The 26,410-nt window shown below is 43.5% G+C and overlaps 1 protein-coding gene across 1 annotated transcript in view; it reads right to left on the bottom strand.

The window, feature by feature from the left end:
• Positions 1–24,296, bottom strand: part of LOC128699459 (low-density lipoprotein receptor-related protein 2) — a 31,074-nt gene extending 6,778 nt beyond the window's left edge. Inside the window, exons 1-6 of the mRNA XM_053792222.2 lie at positions 24,073–24,296; positions 9,828–9,897; positions 5,325–5,538; positions 3,275–3,406; positions 1,720–1,875; positions 917–1,150 (exon numbers count right to left, since the gene is read on the bottom strand). Coding sequence (XP_053648197.1) covers positions 917–1,150; positions 1,720–1,875; positions 3,275–3,406; positions 5,325–5,538; positions 9,828–9,887 — 796 coding nt within the window. The 5' untranslated portion in view covers positions 9,888–9,897; positions 24,073–24,296. The remainder of the gene's footprint in view (positions 1–916; positions 1,151–1,719; positions 1,876–3,274; positions 3,407–5,324; positions 5,539–9,827; positions 9,898–24,072) is intronic.
• Between the last annotated feature and the right edge of the window lie 2,114 nt (positions 24,297–26,410).

Raw genomic sequence — 26,410 nt, forward strand, 5'->3', positions numbered from 1 at the left:
TAGAACTATATATGAAAGCTGAGGTAATCAGTCCCTCAGTCTTGGAGCTGGTGAAGAGCACCGTAGTACTAAAAACGGAGAACAAATATTGCTAACTGCTGGCTGGACAAGTACAGTACTCGAAAAACACTGCACTAATATTTACTGATAAATGTCACTGCATCTGTGGCAGACATGATATTATGCCAGGGATGAGGTGCGTCCATCTAGGTCAGGAGCGGCGGTGATGAATAGTCTGGTAAGAGAGACTGTTGTCCCTCCAGTCTTATTTTTTACATAATATGCTTTAGTTGTAGGTCTATCTGGAGGCTACCTGGAGGACATTCTATATCAAAGTAACCTCAAGAACTAGTCTACAAATGTACGCTACTGTCTGCAAAATGTGTAAATTTCTTAAACTTAAAGAACAAAAATAAACAATACCGTGACTGGGACAATACACAGATAACCCGCACATATGAGAGAAGCTTATGACGACGTTTCGGTCCGACTCTGACCACTTACAAAGTCACACTGACACAGGATGGTGAGAGGCAGTATATATGGAGGGAGAGGAGCGGGACAAAGACACGACGAAAGAATGAAGTGGAGAAGTAGTGGTTATTTGTGTATTGTTAAACATACTTTTTATAATCATTGTTTATAATGTTATATCTTCACTTCTTGTATCATATTAATGCGTCCGCAAACAAGTGACTTTTAAGCAATTAACAAACTGTGACTGGCCGGGGATCGAACCCGTCAACTTCGTGGGTAGCCTGGTGGCTCTAACCACAGTCCTGTAGGACTGATGGCTCAGTGGTTAGATCGTCGTGGATTTTGACTTGCTTCCCACAAGGCGGGCTAAAATAATACGGGTTCGATCCCCGTTCAATCACACTTTAACTGCTTATTTTAGCATATCGACAAATCTCACCTTTAAGGACGGGGATGCATCTGGTGCCACTGTCAGCATGCAGGTGTCCTGGGGGACACGCACAGACAGCGAGTGGCACTCCCAGAGGCCTGGGAGCCACCCCTGAGATGGCGGTGATGCTGTTGGCACTGAGGTCTGTGAAGAGTGGCACCCTGGCCGAGCGCTGGATGACACAGATAGAGCCAGGTACGTGAGTGCTACACTGGGCACTGGTGCCACAAGGTGAACCCAGGGCTGTTGAGATCAACACCCAAGATTATTTGTTTTATTTGGTACGTTTGATCCAAAGAAAGGAAATGTCCAATTCCTTGGATCAAGAGCTCTCTCACCGGCGTAAGAAGACACATAACTGAATAAAAAATACAATAACGTACATAAAACTGTTTATTGCCGCATTATTTTTGTAAATAAGGATGATCATGGTAGTAGAACTAAAGGAAGAATAACAACAAGAGAAGGAAGAGGAGAATGATAGAACAATTAATAAAACTAAAGGAAGAACAAGAACAACTGAAGGGAGAACAAGATGCTGGAAAAACAGCTAGTAGAACTAGATGACGAAAAAAAGATCAAGAGAAAGGAGAGGAGGAGGATACTAGAAGAACAGCTGTCGGGAGAACAAGAAAAATAACAATTCGACTGACAGGAGGGGGTAACAGAACATTGCTTCGTGAACAACTGGAGGAAAACAGGGTTAGCAAAACAGCTGCGTGCAGAAGTCTTGAAGAACAGACCTTGTTAGAACAGGAGTCTGAAGAACACCCGCCTAAGGTTAACTCACTGTATCCGACAGTGCCACTCACTGTATCTGAGAGTGCCACAGGTGTTGCCATTCCTGGGGGCGTCACTGGAGCACTGGCACCTCCCGTACACCCGTGGCACCGTGAAGTTGCAGAAGCTGCCGCTGCTTCCTAAATGGCACTGCTCATGGCTTCTACACATGGCGCCCACCCGCGCCTCTGTCAGGGTGAGAGAGAGAGAAAGAGGCAGAGTGAGTAATAGGGAGCGAGAGTGTGTATGCGTTTCACTCTGTGTAAAGCATGATAAAGTCTATCGATAAAGCTCCACAAAGGGCGAAACTCTGTGGCAATGAAGGCCGCTGTGAGCCGAGAATCACGCTGCTGTGAGCCGGGAATCACGCTGCTGTGAGCCGGGTACAGACTCAACATACAGGCGAGCGTCTTGCGTACACATAAAAAATATCTGAATTAAATTACACACTCGCTGCTCTTCATTTCTTATAGTTGCCAGAGATTTAGTAGCATTCTTCTTATTATTATTATTATTGTTGAGTGGTAGGAGCTTGGCTACCCGCAGGGTGTGTATGTGTGTTTTAGGTAGAAGTGGTGACGAGTGTATTTTATGGTTTGACGTGCTGTTGGGGTGTGAGCAAGGTAACATTTACATATGGTTTCAGAGGGAATTTGTTAGCCGGACTTGAGTCCTGGAGGTAGGAAGCATAGTTCCTGCACTCTGAAGGATGGGTGGGGATGTTGCAGTCACGGAGGTCGGAAGTAGTACCTGCACTCTGAAGGATGGGTGGGGATGTTACAGTCCTGGAGGTGGGAAGTACAGTGCCTGCACTCTGGAAGATGGGTGGGGATGTAACAGTCCTGGAGGTAGGAAGTACAGTGCCTGCACTCTGGAAGATGGGTGGGAATGTAACAGTCCTGGAGGTAGGAAGTACAGTGCCTGCACTCTGCAGGATGGGTGGGAATGTAACAGTCCTGGAGGTAGGAAGTACAGTGCCTGCACTCTGCAGGATGGGTGGGAATGTAACAGTCCTGGAGGTGGGAAGTACAGTGCCTGCACTCTGCAGGATGGGTGGGAATGTAACAGTCCTGGAGGTAGGAAGTACAGTGCCTGCACTCTGCAGGATGGGTGGGAATGTAACAGTCCTGGAGGTAGGAAGTACAGTGCCTGCACTCTGCAGGATGGGTGGGAATGTAACAGTCCTGGAGGTGGGAAGTACAGTGCCTGCACTCTGCAGGATGGGTGGGAATGTAACAGTCCTGGAGGTAGGAAGTACAGTGCCTGCACTCTGCAGGATGGGTGGGAATGTAACAGTCCTGGAGGTAGGAAGTACAGTGCCTGCACTCTGCAGGATGGGTGGGAATGTAACAGTCCTGGAGGTAGGAAGTACAGTGCCTGCACTCTGCAGGATGGGTGGGGATGTTACAGTTCAATGTCGTGTGAATTGTGGTGTCTGCGCGAGTCTTTCAAGACAACTATTGAATGACTGATTGTGAGGGATTTGTGTGCCTGGGAAACTGTTTACCTTTGAGTTCCCTGGGGCAGTGTTTACGTTTGAGTTTCCAGGGCAGTGCTTATCTTTGAGTTCCCTAGGGCAATGTTTACCTTTGAGACAGTTGTTCCTGCGGTAGGGTACATAGTCAGCACCGCACCTGCAGTAGCCCTGGATGCAGGCAGAGTGAGCAACACGCATACTACACTGAGCATCCACCTCACAAGGGAACCCCAGCAACGATCCTGTAAGTGCAAACCCGCGTGGGTGGTGAGCAATGTTGCAGCGGTGATGAGGTGATAGTTGGGGAGGGGGTAGTGATGGTGGTAGTGGTAGTACTGATGGTGGTAGTGGTAGTATTGATGGTGGTAGTGGTAGTATTGATGGTGGTAGTGATAGTATTGATGGTGGTAGTGATAGTATTGATGGTGGTAGTGATAATGTAATAATGATGTTGGTGTAGTGGTGATAGTGATAGTAGTGATAATGATGGGTAGTGATGGTGGTAGTGATGATTATGGCAGTGATGGTGGTAGTGTTAGTGGGAGTATTAGTAATAATTATATTGGTGGTGATAATAGTGATGATAATAATACCAATTATTGCTGATAATGATGACTGATAGTGATACTTGCAATGCTGATAATGATGACTGATAGTGATACTTGCAATGCTGATAATGATGACTGATAGTGATACTTGCAATGCTGATAATGATGACTGATAGTGATACTTGCAATGCTGATAATGATGACTGATAGTGATACTTGCAATGCTGATAATGATGACTGATAGTGACACTTGCAATGCTGATAATGATGACTGATGGTGACACTTGCAATGCTGATAATGATGACTGATAGCGACACTTGCAATGCTGATAATGATGACTGATGGTGACACTTGCAATGCTGATAATGATGACTGGTAGTGATACTTGCAATGCTGATAATGATGACTGATAGCGACACTTGCAATGCTGATAATGATGACTGATGGTGACACTTGCAATGCTGATAATGATGACTGATAGCGACACTTGCAATGCTGATAATGATGACTGATGGTGACACTTGCAATGCTGATAATGATGACTGGTAGTGATACTTGCAATGCTGATAATGATGACACTTGCAATGCTGATAATGATGACTGGTAGTGACACTTGCAATGCTGATAATGATGACTGATAGCGACACTTGCAATGCTGATAATGATGACTGATGGTGACACTTGCAATGCTGATAATGATGACTGGTAGTGATACTTGCAATGCTGATAATGATGACTGATAGCGACACTTGCAATGCTGATAATGATGACTGATGGTGACACTTGCAATGCTGATAATGATGACTGATAGCGACACTTGCAATGCTGATAATGATGACTGATGGTGACACTTGCAATGCTGATAATGATGACTGGTAGTGATACTTGCAATGCTGATAATGATGACACTTGCAATGCTGATAATGATGACTGGTAGTGATACTTGCAATGCTGATAATGATGACTGATAGCGACACTTGCAATGCTGATAATGATGACTGATGGTGACACTTGCAATGCTGATAATGATGACTGGTAGTGATACTTGCAATGCTGATAATGATGACTGATAGTGACACTTGCAATGCTGATAATGATGACTGATGGTGACACTTGCAATGCTGATAATGATGACTGGTAGTGATACTTGCAATGCTGATAATGATGACTGATAGTGACACTTGCAATGCTGATAATGATAACTGAGTGACACTTGCAATGCTGATAATGATGACTGATGGTGACACTTGCAATACTGATAATGATGACTGGTAGTGATACTTGCAATGCTGATAATGAAGACTGATAGTGACACTTGCAATGCTGATAATGATGACTGATGGTGATACTTGCAATGCTGATAATGATGGTGAAGGTGACCAAATCTTTTTATTTCATACAGGCAAATACAGTAACTTGCATAGTCATTCACATATACAACAGCAATATACACACAGGCATACATACATAAGAGTAATTAAAATATAAGGTTTAAAGCCTATCTACTACAACACGAGGAGCATATACATACACATATACATACATACACATATCGATATACATCGTATACATCTTCATTTTTACATACATGAGACAGAGATTATGAGTGACCTGGGAGACAGAGGGAGGCGTTGACAGCGAGGTAGTAAGAGATACACCCACATCTTCCCTTCTCACACACGCCATTGGTGACCCTGCAGTGCTTGTCCACCACACACGGCTCCCCCAGCACCGCCTCCTTCACCGTGACCTTCTCTGAGATCAGATTCTTCACGTTCTGCGCCACCACCAGTATTTTAGATGACCTGTGCGCTGATATGCCAACCTGTAAGGTCAATAATAATATTAATCGGTAATGTTAGGTTAATAATATTGGAAGTAATACAGCTCCTGGGAAATGGAAGGGTACTAGGTGTGATCGATGCACAAGTCTTAGAAGAAAAAGATGCGTCAAGATAAGATTTGTTGGGATTTTTAACCCGGGGGGTTAGCCACCCAGGGTAATCCAAGAGTCAGTACGTCATCGAGGACTGTGTCTTATTTCCATTTGGGGTCCTTTTCATCTTGTTCCCCCAGGTTGCGACCCACACCAGTTGACTAGCACCCAGGTACCTACTTACTGTTAGGTGAACAGTGACAGCAGGTGTTAGGAAACATGCCCACGAACACTGAGTATGCTAAGTGAGTGCGTTGCCAAGCGAGCCACGGTTGACCTCTGCCGCAGCAACAAGTCTGCGCTAACAACATTGTTCCAGCAGCTGTCTCTGCTGAAGCAACAAACAAGTCTGCGCTAACAACATTGTTCCAGCAGCTGTCTCTGCTGAAGCAACAAACAAGTCTTGGTTAACATTGTTCCAGCAGCTGTCTCTACTGAAGCAACACACAAGTCTGCGCTAACAACATTGTTCCAGCAGCTGTCTCTGCTGAAGCAACACACAAAGTCTGCGCTAACAACATTGTTCCAGCAGCTGTCTCTGCTGAAGCAACACACAAAGTCTGCGCTAACAACATTGTTCCAGCAGCTGTCTCTGCTGAAGCAACACACAAAGTCTGCGCTAACAACATTGTTCCAGCAGCTGTCTCTGCTGAAGCAACACACAAAGTCTGCGCTAACAACATTGTTCCAGCAGCTGTCTCTGCTGAAGCAACAAACAAGTCTTGGCTAACAACATTGTTCCAGCAGCTGTCTCTACTGAAGCAACAAACAAGTCTGCGCTAACAACATTGTTCCAGCAGCTGTCTCTGCTGAAGCAACACACAAGTCTTGGCTAACAACATTGTTCCAGCAGCTGTCTCTGCTGAAGCAACACACAAAGTCTGCGTAAAGAAAAAATCATTTGTAATCACTAGAAAAAATAGTTGAATCTTGAAGTGACTTTATGTAATGTTGTGTATGCAAGAATAACAAAGTCACTGACCATGAATTGTTTCACCTGTGTAAACAATGTTGTGTGTGTACTTACCTATTTGTGGTTACAGGGGTCGAGCAAGGCTTCTGGCCCTGCTGACAGATGGTCGCTACTAGGTCCACTCTCTTCCTGAGCTTTATCATACCTCTTCTTAAAGCTATGTGTGGATTCTGCCTCCACTACTTCACTCTCCAGAGTATTCCATTTCCTGACAACTCTGTGACTGAAGTACTTCCTAACATCCCTATGTGTGTGTGTGTGTGTGTGTGTGTGTGTGTGTGTGTGTGTGTGTGTGTGTGTGTGCGTACTTATTTATATTCACCTGTCTGTGGTCTCAGCTCCTGGTTCCACCTTTCAAACTGGATGTTACTAGGTTCTTACTCTCTCATGGCCTTGTGAGTTCCATTACATATATCTTTTCCTAAAGCTGTGTATAAATCCTGTCTCTACCACTCTGTTGCCCAGGTCGTTCCACTTTATGACCGCTCTGAGGCTGAAGAAATACTTCCTAACATCCCTTTAACTTCCAGCTGTGCCATCTTGTGTTTGTTCCCGCTTTTCGAAGAGCCTATTATTGTCCAGTCTATCAATTCCTCTTAATATTTTGTACGTCGTTATCATGTTTCCTCCGGCCTCTCTTATCTCTTTTGTTATCAGGTTCACTTCTTTAGTCTCTCCTCGCAGTGCATACCCCTAAGCTCTGGGATTGGTCTCGTTGCAAACATCTGCACTTTTTTCCGATTTTTGACTTGCTTGATGATGCATGCTACAAAGCGAACTTGATGTAACCTTTCAATTGCCGGTGCTAAATTCCACTAACTACTTGTCAGACCAATCATGTAGCTTGTCCAGTTTCATTAGTACCCTTCCCTTGTCTTCTCCTATTCTTATTCTCCTCATTAGTTTCACATCAACTGCGAGCAGAATACGTCAGACTGTGTCTCATCCGGCACGTCGTTCACGTACACCAGCAACAGTACAGGTGTGAGTACTAAACCTTGTGAAATTCCACCTGTCACACGCCAGTTCTGACGTGCTTTCACGAACAAGTACTTTGTTTCCTTCCTGTCAGAAATTGCTTGATCCCCTATAGCGCTTTTCCTGTCATTCCCTCCAGCTTCTCAAGGTTTTGTCAGGGTCTCTGGTGTGGAACTGTGCCAAATGCCTTCTTACAGTACAAAAATATGCACTAAACCCATCCTTCCATTGCCTCACTTACGTTACCTTCATCATAGACCTCTAAACAGGTTTGCGACATACGATTCACCATCTCTAAAACATGCTAGTTGTTGTTCGTGAACCCGCTCCTCTTCAGGTGCTCCATTACTGTTTGGGTTATCCTAACCTTGTATGTCTTACGTGTCAGTGACACTGGGCTGTAGTTCAATGCTGTCTGTCTGTCCCCCCGACACACACACATACATAGTGACCTGACGACACTGGAGGACAGAAGGGATAGGGAGGACATGATAACAACATATAAAATTCCGAGAGGAACTGACAAGGTGGACAGACAGGATGTTCCAGAGATGGGACACAGCTACAAGGGGTCACCCTTGGAAACTGAAGACTCAGATGAGTCACAGGAATGTTAGAAAGTATTTCTTCAGTCATACAGTTGTCAGGAAGTGGAACAGTCTGGAAAGTGATGTAGTGGAGGCAGGAACCATACATAGCTTTATGAAGAGGTATGACAGGCCTCATGGAGAAGGGAGAGAGTGGACCTAGTAGCGACTAATGAAGAGGCGGGGCCAGGAGCAATGACTCGACCCCTGCAACCACAATGGTTTAGTATAATTAGGTAAGAACACACACACTATATTTTCCTGCAAGCGTGTTGACTTAGCGGTGGTGCGTTTCTCAAGCAGGTAATCAGAAGTCTGGATGATGCTTAACTAAACACGGGACCACTACCGCCCAGTACACTCAAGAGGACGCCAGCACGCGCAAGAGGACGCCATTACACACAAGAGGATACCAGTACACCCAGGAGGACGCCAGTATTCCTCCTCAAGAGGTCATTAACACCTCTTGAGGAAACTTTCACCTGTATCTCAGTCTTCAGTGTGGGAGGGATACACAGTTACTCTTGGTCCTCGCGCCAGTTCTCTTCCTGTTTAGCTTATCTTCGTAATATTCCGCTTCAGAGAAGGCAGACTGCAGTTAACCAGGCATAATAGACGTTAACAAAAGCAGCAACAATAACATAAATTACAATGGGAAAAACAAGAAGGTAACTAGATTTGCTAAAACAGATGAAATTTGATTAATTTACATTAACTTAAATGGAAAACAACCACAGGAGTTGAATGATAGCTGTAGGCCTTTCGTGTTGCAATTAACAAATCAAGAGCTTCCAATGTTGCAAAATCATGTATATTTCAACTTCCAGATGTTATAATTTTTATATACAGTGGAACCTCAGTACTCGAACAGCTCCCTACTCGAACAATTCGGTATTCGAACGCTTACATTATTTATGTAAATAAGTCACCGTGGGGCCTAGGAAGATTAGTGATAACAGCCAACGAAAAAGAAAATTGGTTGGAAAAAATTCGTTCGGTACTAGAACAGATCGGCACTCGAACAGCCTCCTGGAACGAATTAAGTTCGAGTATTGAGGTTCCACTGTATATCCATTCCTCCTATTCTTTATCATGCTTGCCTATTCTAATTCAGTTTTCAATAGATATACCAAAATTATCATTTGTATTTGCGACTTAATTATTATTATAATCAAAAAGAAGCGCTAAGCCACAAGGACTATACAGCATTTGCGACTTAAGAAAATGAAAAATGTGAATAATGCATATTATCCTATTAGTCTAAATACTAGAATTTCGGCGACGTAACATATAGTGTATAATTGTGGATATTTTTTTGAGTGTCTTCATTTATTCAGTACATAAGACAGCCTTTTTTAATTTTTCATACAAACAATTATAAAACGAATACGTCGATTTTTTTTTTAATTTTACTGTACGCTACTCTAGGAAATATATAGGCTAGAGCCTATATATATACGGTGTGTGATACATGAAAATTGGTTTCTGCTGCTAATAGAGCGCATTTAAGGACATAAGAAAGAAGTTGCACTATAGAAGGCCTACTGGCCTATGCTAGGCAGGTTTAAGTCATCTAGTTGTGTGGGTGTCAAAGAAGGCAGGTGAGTCGTTTGTTTTATCAAGTGTGTAAATTATCTCACCGTAAGAGCGGCCAGCAGAACAATGTACACTGGAGAGGTCGCCGACGCTGCCCACATCATCACTTAACCTCTGTAAAGGAAAAAAAATGTAGTGGGTAAACAGATTGTGGTTGTACCTTGTGTTGCCTGCACACTGCCTCCTTCCACACACCTTGTGTTGCCTGCACACTGCCTCCTTCCACACACCTTGTGTTGCCTGCACACTGTCTCCTCCCACACACCTTGTGTTGCCTGCACACTGCCTCCTCCCACACCTTGTGTTGCCTGCACACTGCCTCCTTCCACACACCTTGTGTTGCCTGCACACTGCCTCCTTCCACACACCTTGTGTTGCCTGCACACTGTCTCCTCCCACACACCTTGTGTTGCCTGCACACTGCCTCCTTCCACACACCTTGTGTTGCCTGCACACTGCCTCCTCCCACACACCTTGTGTTGCCTGCACACTGCCTCCTCCCACACCTTGTGTTGCCTGCACACTGCCTCCTACACACCTTGTGTTGCCTGCACACTGCCTCCTTCCACACACCTTGTGTTGCCTGCACACTGCCTCCTCCCACACACCTTGTGTTGCCTGCACACTGCCTCCTCCCACACACCTTGTGTTGCCTGCACACTGCCTCCTCCCACACACCTTGTGTTGCCTGCACACTGCCTCCTCCCACACACCTTGTGTTGCCTGCACACTGCCTCCTCCCACACACCTTGTGTTGCCTGCACACTGCCTCCTCCCACACACCTTGTGTTGCCTGCACACTGCCTCCTCCCACACACCTTGTGTTGCCTGCACACTGCCTCCTCCCACACACCTTGTGTTGCCTGCACACTGTCTCCTCCCACGCACCTTGTGTTGCCTGCACACTGCCTCCTCCCACACACCTTGTGTTGCCTGCACACTGCCTCCTCCCACACACCTTGTGTTGCCTGCACACTGCCTCCTCCCACACACCTTGTGTTGCCTGCACACTGCCTCCTCCCACACACCTTGTGTTGCCTGCACACTGCCTCCTCCCACACACCTTGTGTTGCCTGCACACTGCCTCCTCCCACACACCTTGTGTTGCCTGCACACTGCCTCCCACACACCTTGTGTTGCCTGCACACTGCCTCCCACACACCTTGTGTTGCCTGCACACTGCCTCCTCCCACACACCTTGTGTTGCCTGCACACTGTCTCCTCCCACACACCTTGTGTTGCCTGCACACTGCCTCCTCCCACACACCTTGTGTTGCCTGCACACTGCCTCCTCCCACACACCTTGTGTTGCCTGCACACTGCCTCCTCCCACACACCTTGTGTTGCCTGCACACTGCCTCCTCCCACACACCTTGTGTTGCCTGCACACTGCCTCCTCCCACACACCTTGTGTTGCCTGCACACTGCCTCCTCCCACACACCTTGTGTTGCCTGCACACTGCCTCCTCCCACACACCTTGTGTTGCCTGCACACTGTCTCCTCCCACACACCTTGTGTTGCCTGCACACTGTCTCCTCCCACACACCTTGTGTTGCCTGCACACTGCCTCCTCCCACACACCTTGTGTTGCCTGCACACTGCCTCCTCCCACACACCTTGTGTTGCCTGCACACTGCCTCCTCCCACACACCTTGTGTTGCCTGCACACTGCCTCCTCCCACACACCTTGTGTTGCCTGCACACTGCCTCCTCCCACACACCTTGTGTTGCCTGCACACTGCCTCCTCCCACACACCTTGTGTTGCCTGCACACTGCCTCCTCCCACACACCTTGTGTTGCCTGCACACTGTCTCCTCCCACACACCTTGTGTTGCCTGCACACTGTCTCCTCCCACACACCTTGTGTTGCCTGCACACTGCCTCCTCCCACACACCTTGTGTTGCCTGCACACTGCCTCCTCCCACACACCTTGTGTTGCCTGCACACTGCCTCCTCCCACATACCTTGTGTTGCCTGCACACTGCCTCCTCCCACACACCTTGTGTTGCCTGCACACTGTCTCCTCCCACACACCTTGTGTTGCCTGCATACTGCCTCCTCCCACACACCTTGTGTTGCCTGCACACTGCCTCCTCCCACACACCTTGTGTTGCCTGCACACTGCCTCCTCCCACACACCTTGTGTTGCCTGCACACTGCCTCCTCCCACACACCTTGTGTTGCCTGCATACTGCCTCCTCCCACACACCTTGTGTTGCCTGCACACTGCCTCCTCCCACACACCTTGTGTTGCCTGCATACTGCCTCCTCCCACACACCTTGTGTTGCCTGCATACTGCCTCCTCCCACACACCTTGTGTTGCCTGCACACTGCCTCCTCCCACACACCTTGTGTTGCCTGCACACTGCCTCCTCCCACACACCTTGTGTTGCCTGCACACTGCCTCCTTCCACACACCTTGTGTTGCCTGCACACTGCCTCCTCCCACACACCTTGTGTTGCCTGCACACTGCCTCCTTCCACACACCTTGTGTTGCCTGCACACTGCCTCCTTCCACACACCTTGTGTTGCCTGCACACTGCCTCCTACACACCTTGTGTTGCCTGCACACTGCCTCCTCTCACACACCTTGTGTTGCCTGCACACTGCCTCCTACACACCTTGTGTTGCCTGCACACTGCCTCCTCCCACGCACCTTGTGTTGCCTGCACACTGCCTCCTCCCACACACTTTGTGTTGCCTGCACACTGCCTCCTCCCACACACCTTGTGTTGCCTGCACACTGCCTCCTTCCACACACCTTGTGTTGCCTGCACACTGCCTACTCCCACACACCTTGTGTTGCCTGCACACTGCCTCCTCCCACACACCTTGTGTTGCCTGCACACTGCCTCCTCCCACACACCTTGTGTTGCCTGCACACTGCCTCCTTCCACACACCTTGTGTTGCCTGCACACTGCCTCCTACACACCTTGTGTCGCCTGCACACTGCCTCCTCTCACACACCTTGTTGCCTGCACACTGCCTCCCACACACCTTGTGTTGCCTGCGCACTGCTTCCTCCTCCCACACACATTGTGTTGTCTATATTACCATCCTCCCCTCGGACACACCTTGTATTGCCCGCACACTGCCCTCCCCCACACACCCTGTACTGCCTGCACACTGCCTCCCCTACACACCTTGTGTTGCCTGCACAACACTGCCTACCTCACATTCTGTACTGCCTGCACTGCTTCACGTGATAAAACTGTAAGCAATAAATCACACTATTTATAAAAGGGAAGCCTCCCTGGTTTCCAGCCTAGCCTACAGACGTTTCAGGCAGTCTGGAAGTTAGTTGGGAATTGTACATAGTATTATAATAAAAAAGAAGCGCTAAACCAGGAATTGTGCATAGATGGTATAAAATACCAACAAGATAAAGAATTAGACACGTGTGCAACATCTGGGTATCTCTGTCCCCTCAAGGAAGGTTCCTTGATGTTGGTGAGGGGCTCTTGATTTAGGGAATTGGATCTGTGCTCCAGTTCCCCGAATTAAGCCTGAATGCCTTCCACATCCCCCCCCCCCAGGCGCTGTATAATCCTCCGGGTTTAGCGCTTCCCCCCTTGATTATAATAATAATAATAATAATGGGTATCTCTGTAAAACCAATGGTTGGCGAAACGTCTACAAATAGACATACCCAGATGTTGAATGTGTCTAATTTATCAACTTGTCGGTTCTCTGAACCACTTATCTTCAAAATAAATGTTATAAAGCACCCAGTGTTTTGAAAAAAAAAAAATAGTAAATAGGCTTCTTCTACCCGTCTACACTAAATATGGCCTCAGATAATAGGTCGAAATAGTCAGTTTGTCTTTCTGAATAATTTTGTAAATAGAGTTCATGTTTATTTCGTAGATTATGTATTGTATTCCATATCGTTAATGGTGTATTGAACATGGATACTGTGTGCGTTAACAATACCTTCCCTCTTTGGTTAACCTTGAGTTTGTTGTTTGGTGTCCCCGAAGGGATCTTTAAGTGATTGTCTGGTACGGCATCGGGGATACCTTTCCGGGGTCATTGAGGTGGAAGGGGCTGTGCCTACGGGATACAGGAATACCTTTCTGGGATGACTGACGTGGAAAGGGCTGTGCCTACGGGATACAGGGATACCTTCCTGGGATCACTGACGTGGAAAGAGCTGTTCCTATGAGATACAGGGATACCTTCCTGGGATCATGCAATGCCATAAACACGTTGTTCGTACGTATCCTAGGAGAATAGAGGCAATCAAATTTAATTCAAGAAAGGGGATGGCAGCTCTGGTTCCTTGGATCAAGCGACCTTCAACAAACCATCATCCCCTCCTCAAAGAGTGTTCCGAAAAAAATGTGGATATACGCACTGTAAATATTTTTTTTTTTAAATCACACATATTGGGCAATGTTACCATCACTGAGATATGTTAGTTACTAACGGTAAAGTGCTAGTTACTAACGGTAAAGTACTAGTTACTAACGGTAAAGTGCAAGTTACTAACGGTAAAGTGCTAGTTACTAACGGTAAAAAGTGCTAGTTACTAACAGTAAAGTGATAGTTACTAACGGTTTATAAAAAGTGCTAGTTACTAACGGTAAAAGTGCTAGTTACTAACGGTAAAAAGTGCTAGTTACTAACGGTAAAAAGTGCTAGTTACTAACGGTAAAAAGTGCTAGTTAACTACTAACGGTAAAGTGTTAGTTACTAACGGTAAAAAGTGCTAGTTACTAACGGTAAAAAGTGCTAGTTAACTATTAACGGTAAAGTGTTAGTTACTAACGGTAAAAAGTGCTAGTTACTAAAGGTAAAAAGTGCTAGTTAACTATTAACGGTAAAGTGTTAGTTACTAACGGTAAAAGGTGTTCTTGCCAGCTAGAAAATGAGAGCTGCAATAGATGCTTTTTTTTTTTTTCTAAACTTCTGATATCCAGATGTTCCCCATTACTTTCTGGCAGTGAGGCGTATTATGATTTAGAGAGGATGTAGGGAAGTACTGGTGTGGCAATATTAAGATTTAGAGAGGATGTAGGGAAGTATTGGTGTGGCAATATTTAGATTTAGAGAGGATGTAGGGAAGTACTGGTGTGGCAATATTTAGATTTAGAGAGGATGTAGGGAAGTACTGGTGTGGCAATATTAAGATTTAGAGAGGATGTAGGGAAGTATTGGTGTGGCAATATTTAGATTTAGAGAGGATGTAGGGAAGTACTGGTGTGGCAATATTAAGATTTAGAGAGGATGTAGGGAAGTATTGGTGTGGCAATATTTAGATTTAGAGAGGATGTAGGGAAGTACTGGTGTGGCAATATTTAGATTTAGAGAGGATGTAGGGAAGTACTGGTGTGGCAATATTAAGATTTAGAGAGGATGTAGGGAAGTACTGGTGTGGCAATATTATGATTTAGAGAGGATGTAGGGAAGTACTGGTGTGGCAATATTTAGATTTAGAGAGGATGTAGGGAAGTACTGGTGTGGCAATATTAAGATTTAGAGAGGATGTAGGGAAGTACTGGTGTGGCAATATTAAGATTTAGAGAGGATGTAGGGAAGTACTGGTGTGGCAATATTATGATTTAGAGAGGATGTAGGGAAGTACTGGTGTGGCAATATTAAGATTTAGAGAAGATGTAGGGAAGTACTGGTGTGGCAATATTATGATTTAGAGAGGATGTAGGGAAGTACTGGTGTGGCAATATTTAGATTTAGAGAGGATGTAGGGAAGTACTGGTGTGGCAATATTTAGATTTAGAGAGGATGTAGGGAAGTACTGGTGTGGCAATATTAAGATTTAGAGAGGATGTAGGGAAGTACTGGTGTGGCAATATTTAGATTTAGAGAGGATGTAGGGAAGTACTGGTGTGGCAATATTAAGATTTAGAGAGGATGTAGGGAAGTACTGGTGTGGCAATATTTAGATTTAGAGAGGATGTAGGGAAGTACTGGTGTGGCAATATTTAGATTTAGAGAGGATGTAGGGAAGTACTGGTGTGGCAATATTATGATTTAGAGAGGATGTAGGGAAGTACTGGTGTGGCAATATTTAGATTTAGAGAGGATGTAGGGAAGTACTGGTGTGGCAATATTATGATTTAGAGAGGATGTAGGGAAGTACTGGTGTGGCAATATTATGATTTAGAGAGGATGTAGGGAAGTACTGGTGTGGCAATATTATGATTTAGAGAGGATGTAGGGAAGTACTGGTGTGGCAATATTTAGATTTAGAGAGGATGTAGGGAAGTACTGGTGTGGCAATATTATGATTTAGAGAGGATGTAGGGAAGTACTGGTGTGGCAATATTAAGATTTAGAGAGGATGTAGGGAAGTACTGGTGTGGCAATATTAAGATTTAGAGAGGATGCAGGGAAGTACTGGTGTGGCAATATTAAGATTTAGAGAGGATGCAGGGAAGTACTGGTGTGGCAATATTTAGATTTAGAGAGGATGCAGGGAAGTACTGGTGTGGCAATATTTAGATTTAGAGAAGATGTAGGGAAGTACTGGTGTGGCAATATTAAGATTTAGAGAGGATGCAGGGAAGTACTGGTGTGGCAATATTTAGATTTAGAGAGGATGTAGGGAAGTACTGGTGTGGCAATATTTAGATTTAGAGAGGATGTAGGGAAGTACTGGTGTGGCAATATTAAGATTTAGAGAGGATGTAGGGAAATACTGGTGTGGCAATATTTAGATTTAGAGAGGATGTAGGGAAGTACTGGTGTGGCAATATTTAGATTTAGAGAGGATGTAGGGAAGTACTGGTGTGGCAATATTAAGATTTAGAGAGGATGCAGGGAAGTACTGGTGTGGCAATATTTAGATTTAGAGAGGATGTAGGGAAGTACTGGTGTGGCAATATTTAGATTTAGAAAGGATGTAGGGAGGTACTGGTGTGGCAATATTTAGATTTAGAAAGGATGTAGGGAAGTACTGGTGTGGCAATATTTAGATTTAGAGAGGATGTAGGGAAGTACTGGTGTGGCAATATTTAAATTTAGAGAGGATGTAGGGAAGTACTGGTGTGGCAATATTTAGATTTAGAGAGGATGTAGGGAAGTACTGGTGTGGCAATATTTAGATTTAGAGAGGATGTAGGGAAGTACTGGTGTGGCAATATTTAGATTTAGAGAGGATGTAGGGAAGTATTGGTGTGGCAATATTTAGATTTAGAAAGGATGTAGGTAAGTACTGGTGTGGTAATATTTAGATTTAGAGAGGATGTAGGGAAGTACTGGTGTGGCAATATTTAGATTTAGAGAGGATGTAGGGAAGTATTGGTGTGGCAATATTTAGATTTAGAAAGGATGTAGGTAAGTACTGGTGTGGCAATATTTAGATTTAGAGAGGATGTAGGGAAGTACTGGTGTGGCAATATTTATATTTAGAGAGGATGTAGGGAAGTACTGGTGTGGCAATATTTATATTTAGAGAGGATGTAGGGAAGTACTGGTGTGGCAATATTTATATTTAGAGAGGATGTAGGGAAGTACTGGTGTGGCAGTAGAGTTGTAGATGAGTGGAAGAACTCCCAGGTAGTCACTGAGGCCAGAACCCAGTGAAGATTTAATTACAGATTGAACGGATGTACGAGTAGGTGAGAGTAAGACCTGACTAGCATGGGCCAATAGACACAAATAACCCGCACATAGAAGAGAGGAGCTTACGACGACGTTTCGGTCCGACTTGGACCATTTACAAAGTCACAGTAACCAAAAGTGTAGCAGGACGGCTATATATAGGCAGGAAGCTCCTCTCTTCTATGTGCGGGTTATTTGTATATCGTTCCAGTCACAGTGTTGTGCCTTTTTTTTGTTATATATGGGCCAATAGGTCTGCTGCAGTGTTCCTTTATTCTTATGTTCTTATTTCGTCGAACTAAATAATGTTGGCGTAATAATAATTATTATTATTACTGTTATAATTATGTTAAAGTCAAAATAGGTCATCAGGGCTACAATAATAAAACATTAGAATAAAATGTTATTACTGTTATTTATATGGTTAATTAATATTACCGTTTTTCCTTCATATATAATCATATATTCATTTATCCTAGCAGATAGAAAAGGAAGAGGAGGCCTGAGCTTGCTATCACCTGCAGCTCATAAGTCTGCCATCCCCACGAGCCCCTTTGGGGCGGGGCAGATGGCAGACCAGAGGCCTAGCTTCTCTCTACGAGCCCCGTGAGGGCGGGGACTGTGGCTAGGCCTGGGGACAGTTGGTTCCAAAGATGAGGGGGGTACTTGTATCTCCTCCCTGGGAGACTTACGTCTCGAGACACTCCCCAGATAGGGAGCCAAGGCCGGGTCACCACTACTTGGAAAAGACCTGGGCCTAACTCAGTTATCCAGTTAAGAATTACTTCAGTACTCTTTGTTCACCTATTTGTAACTGCTCATGTCCCCCCCGCCTTTGCAGTTTCCTTCACAAGTATTACCATTTTCTGGTCTCCTGAGCACTATCATACCGACTCTTAAAACTGTGCATGTGGTTTATCTTGACCACTTCCACCTCCCGTTCATTCCACTTCCCCACCACCGTGACACTCAAATGTACCTTTGTTTAGTTTCCATCTAGTTTCCCTTGTTTTTTTTTTTTTAGCTCCTCGCACTTTGAACAGTGTATAATTATCCGTGTTGCTAGGTTGGTTAATTGGGTTTAAAGCTATCGACTACACGAGAATCATTAAGGATGTATGTAACCTGCTCATCAGCGGCCATAAATACTTTTATCCCTAAAAACGTAGGGATTAAAAGAAACTCAGCGTATATACACATTTCTTGATGTATATCCTGCGTGTGTCGTGTATATCGTTATCATTCCTTCCTAAGTTCGCCTCGCTTCCAGAGTCGCTAGGGTCAGTTCCTTCAGTCTCACCTCATATTGTACACCCAGGACTAATCTGGCTGTAAACCTTTGGGTCTTTACAAGTTTCTGAAAGTGCTTAATTATTTGGGGTTTTAAAGTACTGTCTTGAGGTCAAGAAGGAAGCAGTTCACCCATCTTTATCCTTCTTGCTCTTTCTCAGCAACTCTATCGTTGAACCTTGGTAGGTTCGTCTGCTAGGCTCTCCCATCAGCAGCAGATTCTCTTATTACCATACCTCTCAGTATATACCATTGATATATGTTGCTAATACATTGACAAAATTTACCAGCATTGTGTACGTAAATAAAAGGCAATATGAATCGAAGAAACTCCGATGCAAGCAGAAACAGTGTAGAAAGAGACTACATAGGCATTTTGATTTCCATCTTAGATCTTCAGCAGATCCACAGATCTCAAGATTGAAATATAGTCTCCTTTTACACTGTGTTTCTGTCTCCATGTGGGTTTCCTCAATCAGTCAACAAGTGTCCACTACATTTTAACGTTTCATCCAAATACATGCCATAACACATATAATGTGTCTTATTAACGTTCTCTAAGTACCCTTTTTTTAAGATCTTTACCATGGAGTCATGCAGTGCTTCTCCTTCACTTCGTACTCAAGGGGATATGTTATAAGGTCCCATAGCTTTTACTATGTTCGGTTATTCCTTGTCGGTGCAGTTATAACTACGATGAGTGTACATATTTCTGTTTGCTCTTCCTGCGACCGTTGTATGCGCCCTGAAGGTTCACACTGACCGCTTTAACTGACCAGGAAATGTTGTATCACAAGTGTATATATATATATATATATATATATATATATATATATATATATATATATATATATATATATATATATATATATATATATTATATATATATATATATATATATATATATATATATATATATATATATATATATATATATATACATCAAGACGTATTTACCTAAGTGTATTTATTCATAGTTTATTTTAATTAATTTCCTTCAGAGAATCAATGTATCTTGATGTTATAAACCACAAAGATGGCGGTGAACAAGCGTAAATTTAAATGTACTGGGAAACAGTACTACGAGGGCCGCGCTGGAGAGATAACCAGCAAATTACACCTCTCTCTTGGCTCCCTGGTATCCCTAGTATTCCTGAGAAGTAGCACAGACCTTGTGGTTAAAACCACAATGGAGGCTCTTAGCTACAAGGACCAACTGTAGACTTAGGTTTTAGGCAAAAATGCCACAAGTGGGAAGTACAATAAAATACATGTTTACTTTACCCGCGAAACTGACTTGACCTCGTCAGTATTTACTTAATATAATTATTTTACATAATCTTTCTAATGATTTGCTTAACCTTTTTAACGTTTCTTGTTGAGGGACCAGTGGAGAGGGAGAGCAGATCATCGAATCAATACGCTAAGAGATGTGTCTATCACCGTATTTACCGTGAAATTTAACAATAATCCTATTTACTCATTAAATACCTCTCAAGGAAGGTTCCTTGATGTTGGTGAGGGGCTCTTGATTTAGGGAATTGGATCTGTGCTCCAGTTCCCCGAATTAAGCCTGAATGCCTTCCACATCCCCCCCACAGGCGCTGTATAATCCTCCGGGTTTAGCGCTTCCCCCTTGATTATAATAATAATAATCATTAAATAATTCTTGAATGTGTATTCTCTAGTCGTCAAACCCTTAAATTTTGGGTATACGTCAAACATATATTATCCTTTATCAATAAGCTTTAAATCAATTTGTTTCTCAGTGATGTGACTCGTGACAGACTTTAACAGATGGACAAACAAAATATAACGTAATAATGAGAAACAGGAAATAGATACACTCACAGCCTATCATTTGGACCAGTCACACGGCATTCATCCTGTCGGGCGTAACTGTTACCTATATTAGCCTATATATTACAGTAACGGGTACAGGCAGTGAACTACACTCACAAGATACAATGGTGACAGTATACGGGCGACACTGTAAGTAATGTACCAATGGCTGGTCCCAAGTTAGTTACCGACTTTTTCGTGTATATACTGACATGTATATGTTATACTATATACACTGAGATGTATATCTTACACTATATACACTGAGATGTATATCTTACACTATATACACTGAGATGTATATCTTACACTATATACACTGAGATGTATATCTTACACTATATACACTGAGATGTATATCTTACACTATATACACTGAGATGTATATCTTACACTATATACACTGAGATGTATATCTTACACTATATACACTGAGATGTATATCTTACACTATATACACTGAGATGTATATCTTACACTATATACACTGAGATGTATATCTTACACTATATACACTGAGATGTATATCTTACACTATATACACTGAGATGTATATCTTACACTATATAAACTGAGATGTGCATCTTACACTGTATATACACTGAAATGTATATCTTACACTGTATATACAATGAGATGTATATCTTACGCTGTATATACATAGGTATATATATCTCGGTGTATATACACTGATAGGTGCACATCTCACTGTATAAACTGAAATGCACGACTCTTAGGGAATACACATCGGGAGTCTAATTTAATCTCCATGGATTAAAGTTTCCTTGATGCTAATGACAGACGAATTTACAAAAACACTATGCAAAGAATGTGGCAGCCAAGGACAGAGTTGACAGCACTAGTGGCGGATCAAATAAGTTGGTTGACGAGTCCTCTTCATGGCAGTCACTCGACAAAATTCGCTCATCGGGGGAGGGGGGCCAAAAAATTCTATTGGTATATACATTAAAGGTTATAAACACTGAGAGGTGTGTATCTCTCAATTTTGGCATACTTTGAGTTAACTTTCATCTTTATATTACAGAGGAAAGTGTTCTTGAGTAGTGGAGTACATGTTATATACAGCCTTATGTAGGTTATGTACAGCGTTGTGTAGGTTATATACAGCCTTGTGTAGGTTATATACAGCCTTGTGTAGGTTATGTACAGCCTTGTGTAGGTTATGTACAGCCTTGTGTAGGTTATATACAGCCTTGTGTACGTTATATACAGCCTTGTGTAGGTTATATACAGCCTTGTGTAGGTTATATACAGCCTTGTGTAGGTTATGTACAGCCTTGTGTACGTTATATACAGCCTTGTGTACGTTATATACAGCCTTGTGTACGTTATATACAGCCTTGTGTAGGTTATATACAGCCTTGTGTAGGTTATATACAGCCTTGTGTAGGTTATATACAGCCTTGTGTACGTTATATACAGCCTTGTGTACGTTATATACAGCCTTGTGTAGGTTATATACAGCCTTGTGTAGGTTATGTACAGCCTTGTGTACGTTATATACAGCCTTGTGTACGTTATATACAGCCTTGTGTAGGTTATATACAGCCTTGTGTAGGTTATATACAGCCTTGTGTACGTTATATACAGCCTTGTGTACGTTATATACAGCCTTGTGTAGGTTATATACAGCCTTGTGTAGGTTATATACAGCCTTGTGTACGTTATATACAGCCTTGTGTACGTTATATACAGCCTTGTGTAGGTTATATACAGCCTTATGTAGGTTATATACAGCCTTGTGTAGGTTATATACAGCTTTGTGTAGGTTACATACAGCCTTGTGTAGGTTATATACAGCCTTGTGTACGTTATATACAGCCTTGTGTAGGTTACATACAGTCTTGTGTAGGTTATATACAGCCTTGTGTACGTTATATACAGCCTTGTGTACGTTACATACAGTCTTGTGTAGGTTATATACAGCCTTGTGTAAATGTTACATACAGCCTCGTGTGCACGTTAAATACAGCCTGGTGTACACGTTACATACAGCCTGGTGTACACATTACATACAGCCTGGTGTACACGTTACATAAAGCCTGGTGTACACGTTACATAAAGCCTGGTGTACACGTTACATACAGCCTGGTGTACACGTTACATACAGCCTGGTGTACACGTTACATACAGCCTGGTGTACACGTTACATACAGCCTGGTGTACACGTTACATACAGCCTGGTGTACACGTTACATACAGCCTGGTGTACACGTTACATACAACCTGGTGTACACGTTACATACAGCCTGGTGTACACGTTACATACAGCCTGGTGTACACGTTACATACAGCCTGGTGTACACGTTACATACAGCCTGGTGTACACGTTACATACAGCCTGGTGTACACGTTGCATACAGCCTGGTGTACACGTTGCATACAGCCTGGTGTACACGTTACATACAGCCTGGTGTACACGTTACATACAGCCTGGTGTACACGTTACATACAGCCTGGTGTACACGTTACATACAGCCTGATGTACACGTTACATACAGCCTGGTGTACACGTTACATACAGCCTGGTGTACACGTTACATACAGCCTGGTGTACACGTTACATACAGCCTGGTGTACACGTTACATACAGCCTGGTTTACACGTTACATACAGCCTGGTGTACACGTTACATACAGCCTGGTGTGCACGTTACATACAGCCTGGTGTACACGTTGCATACAGCCTGGTGTACACGTTACATACATCCTGGTGTACACGTTACATACAGCCTGGTGTACACGTTACATACAGCCTGGTGTACACGTTACATACAGCCTGGTGTAGTCAATACATCATAAATTTAATAAACTCACCTGCTGTTACTTAATCACTCCTAAAATAAATATACAAGCGGTGTCTTCCTATAGTTTCCAGGATATGAATTAGGCGATTAGCGAGTAAATATATCTGGTCATTGAACACCTGTACAACGATAGAGATACTTTATTGCAAACCTCGTCTCCCTAACTAAAGTTGAGTATGTGTTCATTTGACTAATACCTCCCATTACTCTCAGATGTAGTCAGAATTTAAATTCAAAATATTATTTTTGATGGTATAAATATAAGTTATATAATTTGCACTCGTAAACACTTCTTTGACAAACGATATATAGTTCTATATATATATATATATATATATATATATATATATATATATATATATATATATATATATATATATATATATATATATATATATATATATATATAATATATATAATATATATATATAATATATATATATATATATAATATATATATATATATATATATATAGGGGAAGTGGAATATTCAAATGGCTTCAGGAAGAAATCCAAATATTCTTCCTTGAAGCCTTTTTATCCACTTCTCCGAGGCTATGGGTCCCACAATTTACACCAGAGGTGGACCCCTATAAAATATATATATATATATATATATATATATATATATATATATATATATATATATATATATATTCAAATAGAAGTGTTCTTAATGACCTTCGTGCAGTCAGTAGGCTTTAAAACTAATCAAATAATTAAGAATGGACCATATTGACGGTCAAACTGACACTTACCTTACAAAATACTCCCGCGATACTAAAATGAAATACACTTTTAAACATTTAATGAGAGGATCAGTGGTCTGCGAGGGTGGTCTTGCAGACCTGGTCTGTGGTACAGGTCTTTGATACAATATATTCTCTCCTCTGATGATGTATTAAAGAAAGATTTTTGATCTGTGGGTAATCCGCACTGAGTTCTGTGAGGGATGGAGGGGTGGGTTGTGCACTGCTTGTCGTCTAGGTGTGTACTGAAGAAGCTATTGTGAACCACCATGGTGCACCACTCATGTTACCACGGATGCTCGCACGCACACGGACGCTCGCACGCACGCGCACGCATCCACATACACTCGCATATACATACACAAAACCGGTCTAATGTTTATATCGACTAGTGAATTTGCTAAATGGTAATTAAAACACACACACAAACAAGTGTATAATTGACAACCAGCACGGTTTCAGGGAAGGAAAATCCTGTCACAAACCTACTAGAGTTTTATGATAAGGTGACAGAAGTAAGACAAGAGAGAGAGGGGTGGATCGACTGCATATTTTTGGACTGCAAGAAGGCCTTCGACACAGTTCCTCACAAGAGGTTACTGCAAAAGCTAGAGGACCAGGCACACATAACAGGTAAGGCATTGCAATGGATCAGAGAATACCTGACAGGGAGGCAACAACGAGTCATGGTACGCGACGAGGTGTCAGAGTGGGCGCCTGTGACAAGCGGGGTTCCACAGGGGTCAGTCCTAGGACCTGTGCTGTTCTTGGTATATGTGAACGACATAACGGAAGGGATAGACTCAGAAGTGTCCTTGTTTGCAGATGATGTGAAGTTAATGAGAAGAATCAAATCGGACGAGGATCAGGCAGGACTACAAAGAGACCTGGACAGGCTACAAGCCTGGTCCAGCAACTGGCTCCTTGAATTTAACCCTGCCAAATGCAAAGTCATGAAGATTGGGGAAGGGGATAGAAGACCGCAGACACAATATAGTTTAGATGGCCAAAGACTGCAAACCTCACTCAAGGAAAAAGATCTGGGGGTGAGTATAACACCGAGTATATCTCCTGAGGCGCACATCAATCAGATAACTGCTGCAGCATACGGGCGCCTGGCAAACCTACGGATAGCGTTCCGATACCTCAGTAAGGATTCGTTTAAGACTCTGTATACCATCTACGTCAGGCCCATACTGGAGTATGCAGCACCAGTTTGGAATCCACACCTAGTCAAGCACGTCAAGAAATTAGAGAAAGTGCAAAGGTTTGCAACAAGACTAGTCCCAGAGCTACGGGGATTGTCCTATGAAGAAAGGTTGAGGGAAATCGGCCTGACGACACTGGAGGCCAGGAGGGTCAGGGGAGACATGATAACGACATATAAAATACTGCGCGGAATAGACGAGGTAGACAAAGACGGGATGTTCCAGAGATGGGACACAGACACAAGAGGTCACAATTGGAAGTTGAAGACTCAGATGAATCAAAGGGATGTTAGGAAGTATTTCTTTAGTCATAGAGTAGTCAGGCCATGGAATAGCCTAGAAAGTGATGTAGTGGAGGCAGGAACCATACATAGTTTTAAGGCGAGGTATGATAGAGCTCATGGGGCAGGGAGAGAGAGGACCTAGTAGCAATCAGCGAAGAGGCGGGGCCAGGAGCTGTGACTCGACCCCTGCAACCACAAATAGGTGAGTACACACACACACACACACACACACACACACGACAAAGCTCTTGGACCAGGGAAAGAATGGACCTAGTAGCCACCAGTGAAGAGACGGGGGGCAGGAGCTGTGAATCGACCCCTGCAGCCACAAATAGGTGAGTGCACAGTGCGGGGGTGAGAGCTTTTCTATATATATGGTATCCGGTGTGGCGACTAATTGAATGGTCAGACAACCCAACGGAAAGTTACGAATCTTGCTGTTGCCTCCAGGTAACAGCAGGATTCATACCTATCTTGAGGTGGGGGGAAGTCAAGATTCATACCTATCTTGAGGTGGGGGATGTCAAGATACAGAGTCCTTGGTGTAATCAGAGTTGCAGAGAGGCCAAAGGAAGGATTAGGTTTCCTGACGCGGGTCTTATTCATATGATGACTCGCAGCTGGAGCTTTTGGTCATCTGATCGAGGCCTTCCGCTGGCTTACCGGTCCACCCCCCTTAAAGAGTATTGTTATAATTATAATTTGATGTAGCTGTAGAAAGAAGGAAAGGCAAAGAATGGAAGTAATACGGAACACCAACGGAGACAGAGAATAGGGAACAAGAATAATACCTACAGATGACTCTGCAAGAATAAGAAGGGAAGCAGAACATCAGTTTAGGAATGACAGCAGCAA

This window comes from Cherax quadricarinatus, chromosome 61 (assembly GCF_038502225.1).
Source record: "Cherax quadricarinatus isolate ZL_2023a chromosome 61, ASM3850222v1, whole genome shotgun sequence".
Classification (NCBI taxonomy): domain Eukaryota; kingdom Metazoa; phylum Arthropoda; class Malacostraca; order Decapoda; family Parastacidae; genus Cherax; species Cherax quadricarinatus.